Genomic DNA, 11,375 nt, shown 5'->3' with positions numbered 1-11,375 from the left:
TCCTCCGGGTAAAATCTGGAACCTCTAAAGTGCTCCTGCTAATGCTAATAGATGAACACTGCCCTTCCATGCCCAGCAGTGGAAGGGCGTAATGCAGTTAGTGGTATAACAAGCACTAGCATTTAACCATTTATCAACTCCCATCTGGATTGCGGTAGTTTTCTGAAATGCACTTTTGGGAGATATTTCCTATGAGAAGAGGATGTTTGGGGATTTGAGTGTAGGAAGGTGAAGTGCACACCATAGCATACCTTGTTCAGTAAAACCGTTGCCTTGGAAGGTGATGTTCCCTTGCAGAGTCAATGGAATAAAGCATCCTGCAAGCGGCCATTTCACCGTGTCGCCAACAAGCAGCTCTCAGTTTGGTTAGAATGGTTTCCCCCTCCCCCAGTGGTTTGAAGAGTTCACAGTGGTATAACCCAATGTTTTGGGGAGACAGAAGCTGAGAAGACCCCTGTTGCAAGCGAAGGCGTGGAGTGAGGGATGCAGATGAGCAACATCCTCTAGGACTAAGGATAAGCCCAACAGACACCTTGCGTCTGATCAGAAACAGGGGGAAGGTAGGCACTGGAAGAACCGGGAAGCGGAGAAGGGTAATGCCAACGCAGGGAAAAGTGCATGATCTGGAGTGGTCTCGGAGTAGTTCTGCAGTGCAAATGTATGGGGAGGGGCGTGGAGAAATCCCTTCTGGAATGCTGCATGAAGAGAGGTAAAGGTTGACATCCATGTGGCAGCGGACTGGGTAGGGGGCCTGTTTCCAGCAGCTCTACCCTGTTCTTCACATTTAGTGGGTTTCAATCACCACTGGCTCGTAAACTCCAGATGAGACCCTGGGGAGGCAGAGGGGGAGAAGATGAGAAAGCCAGGTTATTCTCCTCAGTCACTCAGAGCAAGCAAGTTCCCATTCAGAGCTCTCCACTCACAAACATCGCCCTCTAACCCCACACAAAATACTGAAAATAACGAGTCAGTCTGGCGAGAAGTCAACCCTCATAACACAAAACAGACAGCTACGTGGCAAGCTAACACTAGAGCACTTGAAAGAGCTGGGTGTAACACATGAATCCTTCTAAAGGACAGAGGAAAGGGGGAGTATCCTGCGCAAAGGGCCAGTGTTCCTGGCTCTGCTTTGCTCCCAATTTTGTCACCGACTCGACGCATCTTTGCATTACCATTATTGCTTTTTTTTTTTTTTTTACCTCAAAAGATGCTATAAAGGCTCAAACGCAACTAGCCAAGACACTGTACTAAGAGCTATTGCGGCAAGAAAAAGTTTCATTTGTTCAGAAGTCTTTCATGAGAGAACAAGCCCTTGACAAAGACAGAGGAGGCAGGGAAAAGGGACAATAAACCAGGCTGCTGCAGTTTTGCTGCAGGCCAGCAGGAGGCAAAGCTCCCTGCCTTCAGTCAGGAGTAGGAACAAACAGGAACCAACCTCTACCATTTTGTCCTTTTACTCCTTACTTCTGTTCTTGGATCTAACAACTAGGATCACATTAACCCTCTGAGCTCCTGCTGAGAACTGCATTCATACTCCAGTGCAGCTGTAGCCTGTCACCAGAGGGATCCCAGGGGTGCTAATGTGGGAAATAAAGCCACCACATAGCTCATGATGTTTAGAAATCTCTCCTGTAGCAAAAGGTGAAAGTTTCCTGGGTATAAAGAGCTAATTAATCTCTCCGGAGTGCCTCTCTCTGTCAGCCTTTCAGGAAGCCTACCTGTTTCCCAGCTGAATACCACTCAATGTAGTTGTTCCATCTCTGCTCACAAACAACCTCAGGTTACTGTCTGCAGATAGAAAAGAAAGTAAGACATCAAAATCCAGAACTACCGACGGCTGCCAGGTGCTCCCCTCCCAGCCGCATTACACAACGGTCAGCATGGGAACAAGTGTGTTTCTGGGAATGCATCTGCACGCTTTCTGGTGTTCCCACAGTAATAGAGCCCCTGGGAACTCCTCTTCTTGCTCTGAAAGGGAGCTCATGTACAAATCAACCACAACATTAAGCTCTGGAAGAGTAAACGCAGAGAAATTAAGTCAGTGATACTCCTCCAGCTGCTTCTTTTAAGTCAATTCCATTGATGCAAATTCTTGGTCAGCTTAAACACATCTGAACAGATGAGATGTGGGGCCTCATGCTGCTTTTGTAGGCTCACTGGAGGAGAAACTCAGGCTGTTCTGCTGGTGAGAGGTGGCTACATTCAGTCTAGTTTTAACCCACGCTAGGCGAGGTGTAAATCCCCGTACAATAAGAATGTTGCCATATGTGATGATTTAAGGTGACTAACTATAGAAGTACTAATAACAAGCTAGGCTCAGGTTTAAAACTTACCAAAAAACCTAGATGATCTAGAAAACTAGATGAAAAAGATTGGTTTCTAGGCTAAACAGGAAAATGAAAACAAATGCAGTGATATCATCAGTTTTCTCTTAACAGATGCTGTGACTGCAGTGGAGAAAACCCCTTCTTGGGCTCTCAGACAGACCTGATCACCAGCACACTGTGACCCACCTTTCTTCCCACCTTTTTGCAGAGACGTGCTGTTTCCCCTCCAGTTGTGCTCTCCCACTTTGATAAATACCCTTTGGCTGACCCTGGACGAAGGCCACTAGAGCAGATGTAACCGATTTCCACTGCCCTGAAGAACTGGTATTTTTCCCCTCTCATCCCGTATGTTTGAGCTACTGTTCAACCTCTGCTGTAGGGTGTAGAACAGCAGCAAGCTCTATTTGCTAATGGATGTGCAGATCTCACATCCACATTGTTTGTTTACCTGCCATAGAAACACCTAGCAAGCACTGAAAGCAAATTGCTGTCAAAAGGAGAAGGGAGTCCATGGCAGATTGGATCTGACTTGCTAAAAGAACAGCCAAGACCTCCCCTTTGAGAGTCATCCTCTCACCTTCAGTATTGCTGACATCTGTGAAGTCCTGACTCTGCATTATTTTCTCCACTATATCATCAGCATCGATCCTGGTGTCATCCACTCGGGTTGGGTGACTCTCCACTGAATCCTTTTTCCTCCTGGGGAGAGAAAATAAAGGGAAAACTTACTCGGCTTTTCAAGACACAGACTTTCACCTACTCTCCTGCTTCCCTTGGCGATAGCCTCCTTCTCAGCAGCTACAATCCAGGCTACCACTGCACGGAGACAAAGGAGTAGATTCTGTCTTGCCTCCCCAGAGAAGGCACTTTACTCCTCAGTTACCTACCGGGAGGGTCTATCCAGCAGAAGGGCTGGTCTGGGGGGGCGAGGTGGCTTCTCTAGTTTGTGGTCCCGCTCTCCCTCAGGACACTCCACCGTCATACTCAGCCCTCCAGACGCACTGCTGCTGGTGGAGGTATTCCGGCGATGGGTCAAGTCGGACATACTAGAAGAACGGGAGTGCTCCGTGCTGTAACCTGCAAAAACAGAGTGATTACAAACCAGATCTTCTCCCCTTCCTGGCAGCACAGTTAACAGGCAGGGCAGCTTCAGACCAGCATTTCAGCATTTCTGCTCCCATATACAGAGGTTTAGACATACATCTATGAGCTCATCTGCAGAGACTAAAGAGGAGAGTCTGATATTAAAGAGCAGGGTGAGAGAGATGGCTGGAAATCACTCTCACAAAAGCTTGTTGCAGGAAAGAAAAAGGGATAGGGCCAGTGCTGGCAGAGCTGTATGGATCAATGGTTACCAGAGATCTTGGACTGCTGGCTGGCGTAGCTGGAGTTCCGCGAGTGCCCCGAGTGGAAGACTTCCTCTGGGCTGGACAGGTTCTGATCCGGTTCTTCTGGGACACCTGCCAAGGAACAACAGGGCACTCCACTTACACCGTACCCAAGCCAGCACATTGCCTGCTGATCACCTGGGACTGGAAGCTGATCTTGGGACGTTAGATCAAGGAAAGGGCAAGTCTGTTGGCAGAGCCCTGCTGTACAGGCTAGCACAGAGCTTAGAAGCAGCTGGGGAGTAGGGGAGACAACAATGAGCTTCTTTGTCAAGCTTATCACTAATTCCAGCATCCAGCACCTGAATTTACAAGCATCTCTGGGGGCTTGAAGGATCTAGAAGGACAGGTAGTATCCGAAGCTATTCATAGTTAAAAGCACTAAGCTAAGACCAAGAAAGCATCAAATGGCCACTGGCAGTAAAGTATTGCAACCTCCGTTTGGGTGCTTCTCCTGTTACTACCTTTCCCCTTCTATTACTTGTGAGAGCCCATGGCATTTAAATCACATCTGAATTTGATACAGAAACCTCAGCATAACCTCTGCTCCTTTGCTGTTGTCCCTGCTTATCTCTCTTGCAGCAAGCTTATCCAAAAGTGCACAAGTGTGACACGTTAGCCAGCTTTTTAAGAAGAGAACTTGCACACTGCTAAGTCACTGAGGCGATGAGACTAGAGCACTGTTTTGGTGCAGTGTATCTGCCTGCACATTTGGAGTGTGCTGGGAAGAAAAAAGGCTATGACAAAATGCAGTGCCCTTGAAAACGGGCTCATAGACAAGCCAAAGAACTCTGCATCAGCAGCTGGAACAAGGCCATCAGACCTCAAACCAACCTCTAAAACCTTCAGAGAAACTTTTCTAGAAGATAAGTCTGAGCAACAGAATAGCTGAGTGGAGAACAATGTTAAGTGTCATTGAACACAATGGGAAGCAGGGATGAGTGCAATACATGAATTATTAAATCCCCAGCAAAAAGAACAAATTGCTTTATCTCCACTAACAGAAACATGTGGCAAAGATTCATGCTTCCTCTCCTCAGTTGCACTTAATAAATGGTTTTGTTTTTCTCAGTTTTCTTAATGAGCAGAAGGGTGAGGATGGGTGTGGGAAAACATGAAAAATTGAAAGAGTTTCTGTGCTTCCAACTGCTGGGAAAAACAAAAGTGTGTCCAGGCACAGCCAAGCATTGGACTCTAGGACAGGCATTCATACCCGAGCTGAGAATGGCAGTTCTTGGCTTGGTCTGACGCAGAGAGCCAATTGTGGCTGAACTGCTGCTGCTGCTGCTTGTGGTTCCCTCGCCCTTACAGGTCAGCTGCAGGGTAGAGTCCTGTCCTGGTATGGTGATGGATTTGGCGGTGGAAGGAGGCCTGTAATCAGAAGCGAAGAAGGTTACAAACTGCCAGGCAGGGACTGGGAATCACCCCACCACACTGGCAATTCCCACTCTGCTCTACCAAGAGGGTTCCCCCACCTGCCCCTACCCTTCGTGGGGAGGGGGGAAGCTGGCAGCTCTCTGTGAGTAGCGACACAGCGTGACATTGGATTTTGCTTTCCTACATGCAAGACTTGGGTCTTCCCTACCTCATACTGCATCTGGACTGCATTACAAGGAAAAGCAAGTTTCTGAGGTAAATTAAGGCAAAAAGGGACCATTCAATTATTTATACAGGACAACAGGCTCAGAGCCTGCACTATCCTCCAGAAGAGCATCCAGAACTGCCCTTTCCCCCCAGTATGTGTCCAGTGGCCAGCTGGCCTCACAAACAGGAGCTGGTTTGCTGTTGTCCACTCTAAATTCCAGCACCCTTTTGTTACACCTTTTTGGCTCAGGTCAAAAAGAAACCTTTTATCCCAGCAACCCCATCCCCCTATAAGAGTACTTTTACACGATCAAATAACCTTTCCATTTTTTAACTGACGATTAACCTCCTTTTCAGTGAGACTGAAGTGTTTTTCCAGCTGTCAAAACTATTTTTCTGGTTATTCTGCGTGCTCCCAACATCCCTTTGTAAATGCTGACTGCAGGGCAGAGTGGCGAGTGCCTGGAGCCCCCTCCCTTCCTCCAGAAGTGTTTTTGGGTGGAAGCCACAGCATGTGCAGTGTGGCAAAGTGAATATTCCTGTTGGAGCCCTAACCTCCCTGTAGCCCAAAGTCTGAACTGGAACTAATGGATCATATTATGCTTTTTAAGTGAGAAGCGAGAAAAAAAAAAAAACACTTTTATTTGTCTCACTTGGAGCTCTGAGGGAAGACGCTACGTGAGAGGACCTTTGCAATATTTTGGGGAAAAAAAATAAAGTGCTGAGAATATTTTATACGGGCAGCCAAACAGCCATAAAGGTTTCAGGAAACCCACAGCATGCCTTCCCCAGGAAAAAAAAAACAACCCTCCCTAATCACGTTATCAGTGATTTACATGCACCCAGGTACTTTGGGGACTTTGCTTTGCAGGTTAATAAGGCCTTTACAGCCTTAATCAAGCAAACTGTTCCTGCAGCAGCTGTCGGAGCAGCCTGTGGGTCTGTCAGCTCAGGCTGCTCAGCCTGCCCTGCCCTCCTGCACGACACCCAGGAGGAGGTTCATCCGAGTGCTGCAGAAAGTCAGTGCTCGGAAGTGATTTCCCAGCACAGTTTAATTCCTGCCTAATCCCCTAATGAGTGCCATTTCTCAAAAGCTCTACTGATCAAGGACTATTCTACATGCAAAGCTTCCATTTTTGGACATTTGCACATCGTCATACATATAAGGAAAAAATGGGAATGACTGCAAAAATCCTTTGAGAAAATTAGGAGGTTTGACTTTCAGACTGACCCTACTTATATTAAATGGAGATATATATATCTGATTCTGTATAGTTTTCAGGCACTTTAACAGGGGGACTTGCTTCCACAGTGAAGGAGCGACAGGTATTTTTGTCAGACATATTACTGCCAGACATCCTAGTACCCTAGATTTAAAACATCTGTTACTGTTACAAAGTTATGGTTTAAGATATCTAAAACTTCTTTATTACACTTCCTTCTGAGGGAGAAATTTTTCACAATCAGATGACGCTGCATTTAGGATTTGAAAGACTCAGAAAACGCTGCAGCACTATGAAAAACCATTCACAAAATAAACCAACGAAAAATTATGCAGCATTTTATGACAAGAATGCAAGCTAATATATACACTTTAAGCTAGCTCCTGAAATTAGACCTTTTAGCCCAGAATACCACTGCTACAAGAGATGGCCTCAAGGTAAAGCTTTCTTCTCTCATACTGTTGGGAGTCAACACAAAATATTTATATCAACACATGGCAGTCCTGTATAGGCACACACCTTACGGCAATGCTAAGGCAGGTTGGCTTGGACTGCAGAGTCTTGCAATGCTATACGCAATATGAAGGCACATATTGCCGGTATATTTGTTAGTTGATCCCCCAGCAATTCTTTAAGCAACAAAACTGCTTCACAGCTTAACTGTACTTATTCTTTCCTATCACGATGCATTAAAAAAAAAAGTACATGACTGCAATTTCTCTGCTAATTAATACAAATTGTGAACCTGGGTCCCTGTAGAAGAAAAGGAGAACTAAAATGTTTCAGCCTTGCAGTATTTTTGTTGCCGTTTCAAGTCAAGATCTTTATCCTCTGTGGTATGTGCTGAAGTGTGTCCATTTCCAAGACTGTTTTCTTCATTGACCTTTCCCTTCTTGGAGGTCAGTGAAACCAACCCCAGAGCTATGAGAAATTCTGTCCTTCACGCAAAACATGAAGTTTGTTATCAACGTCCATTAGTTTCCAAAAACCTAACTGACACTAGCAGGGAAAATACCAGCACAACCAATAACCAAGCTGGGAAAACCAGAGCAGAGAACAAACCAACAGCACAGACTGGCTTAGCTGTTCTGGCTGATTCAACAATCCAGACCACCAGTTTCGGCCTTTCCCCTGTACTTCCCAACATCAAGGGCATCTTTTCCCCCTCCCCATCAATTTTAGTCTCCAGCAGAGAACGGCAAAAGAATCAGGTGTCCTGGTCTGCCCAGAACGGGGCGAGCACCCAGAAACTCACGTTTTGAAGCAGGGGTCCCCCGAGAGCAGGGACATTCCGATCATGACCTGGAGAGGGGGGACAAGGCACATCGTTAGCCATGCTGCGGTGAGCTCCTCACTTCACAACAGTCAGGAGGTCAAGGGCTAGGTGTAAAGATTAGCAAGACCTAGATAATTTCCAAAGGAAATCAGCTTCAGGGATTTAGCAAGGTATTTCCCTCCCTGCCCCAAATCACTGGCATCAGTAACTCCAGGTCGCAGTGGCTCAGCAGGACACCAGCCTGGCCCCCCTGACAATGCACTTAGAACTTTCCCCTCCCCCTCCTGTTCACGCTTTCTTGATGACAAAGAATGCTATCGAGGGTCATCGCTTGGCCAAATGGATGCCAAGGTATCAAAGGGCAACTCTAATAATGGGAAACTTCCCAAGTCAGACTAGCAGCATAAAAGCAAAATCCTGTCTCTGTACATAACGGGACCTTCTCCCAGGCCTAGCACTGCACTCTGGCTGCGCTCTTTCCAAATTCAATAGTAGGATTTCACTGTAGCCGCACCAGCTGCCATACCTTTAGGATGGAGTTGTCCTGTCGGGTGTTCTTAGTATCATATCCTTCCAGCAAGCAGCAACGGACAGTGGATCCAGAGCCCGCAAATTCTGCCAGATTTAGATCAGCAAAGCCCAGCTGTAGCCAAGAAAACAATGGAGGGGAAGGGGAAAGAACAAAAATCACTCAATAAAGGGATACACAGTGTCACACAGACCAAAGGAAGAGAGTGCATCTGCGAGCGAGGGCAGAAACAGGAGCCGGCACGCACACAGTCGTGGCTGTGAAGACCCCCTACTCTGGAGGATGGGCAGGTTCACATTCCTAATGCCCAGCCAGGTGGACCCTCGGAGGCGTTCAGGAAGCCAGCCCCACGTGGAGGAAGGACGTACAGTAGTGGTGCTGGCCAGGACAGTGTTAACCAGCCCGCAGTCGTTGCATAACCAAGGACATGGAAGGCACTAGGTCAACGATGTGGAAAAAACAGAATCACACATACACAAACATAATAAGGCACTCTTTGTATTGGGCCATCCCAGAATGCAGTGGAGCATGTGAACCAGGAGATGAAAGGATATTGTTACAGAGGAAAGTGACACTGTCCTGAAAAACAAAACTGAGACTTTCAGCACAGCAAGCTGGAAGTCCAGAGCCATGCAGCAGTGCATGTGCCTCACCTCCACAGATGCAGCTGCTGGGCTGGGGAACTCCTGGAGCAAAGTTTCCTCAACACTGCTAAGATTTAACTAGCAAGTGGTATGTTTGACAGGCAGAAGGGAAGAGAAATATTTGGAGAGATTTAGTTGTGAGCTCTCTAAACCTTCTCTAACAAAGGGGAAGCAAATAGAGAAGGTGACAGAAAGTTGAAGATTACAGGCAAATTCAAAGAGGGTATTGACGCCTCTAGAGTAAAGACAAACACAATGAAGAGTACTTTTGTTTTTCTGCTCTAATTCCTGGTATATTAATCCAGTGTTTCAAAGAAAAAGTTACAGCTTGTTTTATGCAGAGCTTTAGCAATAAGAGTCAGTTGCGTCTCATCTAATCTGATCAGGAAGAGATGCTGTACCCCATATTTGGCCAAACCGTCCAAGCACGGAAAGTTTGCGTCACTTCAACATACAGGTCAGCTTCCACGAGAACATGGAGGGAAGGTGGAGAAGCAGCAGCTCAGACCTAGCTGTTATTCTGTGCATTGCGGTACATTTCTCCTGCCCTAGTGTTGACAGCCGGATGATACAACTGAACAGGGAGCCCCAAACAGTAGCACCATCCTAACGAAATGTGGTGCTCTGTCAACTGTGAAAGCTGATAGGGAGTCACAGCACAAGTCACTGCCATATGAACCCTGCCTCCCACTGTTCCAAATCAGAAGTCTGAACTACAGCCTGCACAAGAAATATGATTCAGGGGAAGACAGCAGCAAGATTAGCGTAGCTGCTTCCTCCATCCCATTCTCAAAGGGGAACAAGAGCTGATGGCAAAGGAAAAAAAAAAAAGTGTGGGATAGAGCAGGAACCTTTCTTCAGCAAAAAAAAAAGGAAGGAAAAAAATAACCTAACTTTTCTCCCTTCTTAAGAATTCCCTTAACGCAAGTGATTCTCCAGCCCTTGCTGTAGCTGTTCCAGAGCTGTAGTCTCTTCTAGCCAAGGGCTACGCTGCTTGCTGAATATTCACTGATAAGGAAAAAACAGTGAATTTTTATCTCTCAGAGATAAACAGGACAGGAGAAAGCCACAGAGGGAGCTGCAGTCCATCACTGTGACAAAACTGGAGGACAGAGGAGACATAGCACGACGACACCAGCAGAACAACATGGCACAGGAGTGGCCCAGACCCAGATCCCTCTTCCTCCACCACAGCACTAACTTCTCCGAGAAGATCAACATCGGAGGACAGAGTGTGGGAGAACCCTCCAGCAACCCATATGGTGTGCTGAGGTCAGAAGCTCTTCTCAGGAAGCAGACTCCCAGTATATAGAGGAAGGATCCCTTAACAAAAGGATGTTTTCAAATGTAACCTTTCAGAATAGTTTCCTCAGTTTTCCAGCCAGCTGATGGTGTTTCTTCCAGCTCTGAGTTTCCGCTTTATCAGTCCTTCCTGTTGGCTTCCGCTCTATAACCTCTGACACTGAAGTGACATTAACGTCAAACCAAAAGGTGCACGAGGTGGTGGACAAACAGCTCTATCGCTCTCGGTCCCTGCTGAAGGGGGACCAGGTAAAGAGGGCATTCACAAGTTGCATTTTCCTCTACATCTGCTGCCACAGTTGGAGGATTTTTCAGCTGAATGAGTGTAGTTTAAAAAGGTGAGGACCTATTGTTTAGAACGGGAAAATAGTTGCATGAAAATACACCATAGACTTCTGCTAGAAATGTTAGGAATCCCAAGTAAGTCAGCTCTGCCACGAGGACCTGCCTGGAACAAGCCTGGTCCATAGGGCAAGCCTGCAAGGCTTAATCACCCTGTCTGGTGTGACATCCCTCATCTCTCAGCTGCCGAAATGCTCGGGCCATCTTCTGTTGAATTCTAGAACGCGTCTGTCTTCTTCACAGGAGACTAAGCAAGATACCAGCCCAAGAGATGACAAGTACTTGAGCTTTGGTCTCTTAATTCTGGGCTGGAGCAACTAGGTCTCTTTCAAAATGCCACTAAACACAACTGAGGACCGAGTAAAAGGGAAGTAGGTTAGAACATGGCCTGAATAAGAGCCCACGTTAACTCCACCATGGAGACGTGCCTTCAGGCTTCCTTTAATTCTGCATTTCCAAATACTGTGGGAAGCCTGAGGATGGACGCCGTGGGAGGAGCAGGTTGATGCATTTACTTCGTCTCAGAGGTATATCTCTTCCTCCAGCTATGCTGCTCTCCCTGGACAGGCAGCTCTGCAGAATGGAGGAATAACTTCCCCCCAGTGTGAATTTAGTGAAAGAGAAACTGATGGCCCTAGAGACCATGTCCTAATTAGCAACAAAAAAGGAACAGCGTGGCAGCAACGTTGCCCTCTATCACACAGCACCGCAGTACATAGGAGCGAGTGCAGTTCACCCTTCAAAGCCAGTTGCCTCCATG

The 11,375-nt window shown here is 46.8% G+C and overlaps 1 protein-coding gene across 1 annotated transcript in view; it reads right to left on the bottom strand.

Annotated features, from left to right (window-relative positions):
• The window catches only part of FAM102A (family with sequence similarity 102, member A), a 33,844-nt gene continuing 22,469 nt past the window's right edge, over positions 1–11,375 (bottom strand). Inside the window, exons 4-11 of the mRNA XM_009319402.1 lie at positions 8,325–8,441; positions 7,778–7,824; positions 4,929–5,086; positions 3,683–3,787; positions 3,215–3,404; positions 2,905–3,026; positions 1,719–1,788; positions 1–830 (exon numbers count right to left, since the gene is read on the bottom strand). Of these exons, the coding sequence (XP_009317677.1) occupies positions 785–830; positions 1,719–1,788; positions 2,905–3,026; positions 3,215–3,404; positions 3,683–3,787; positions 4,929–5,086; positions 7,778–7,824; positions 8,325–8,441 (855 nt within the window). The 3' untranslated portion in view covers positions 1–784. The remainder of the gene's footprint in view (positions 831–1,718; positions 1,789–2,904; positions 3,027–3,214; positions 3,405–3,682; positions 3,788–4,928; positions 5,087–7,777; positions 7,825–8,324; positions 8,442–11,375) is intronic.

The sequence above is a fragment of the Pygoscelis adeliae genome, unplaced genomic scaffold (assembly GCF_000699105.1).
Source record: "Pygoscelis adeliae isolate BGI_AS28 unplaced genomic scaffold, ASM69910v1 Scaffold270, whole genome shotgun sequence".
Taxonomy (NCBI): Eukaryota; Metazoa; Chordata; class Aves; order Sphenisciformes; family Spheniscidae; genus Pygoscelis; species Pygoscelis adeliae.
This window is presented reverse-complemented; position numbering and strand designations above follow the sequence as displayed.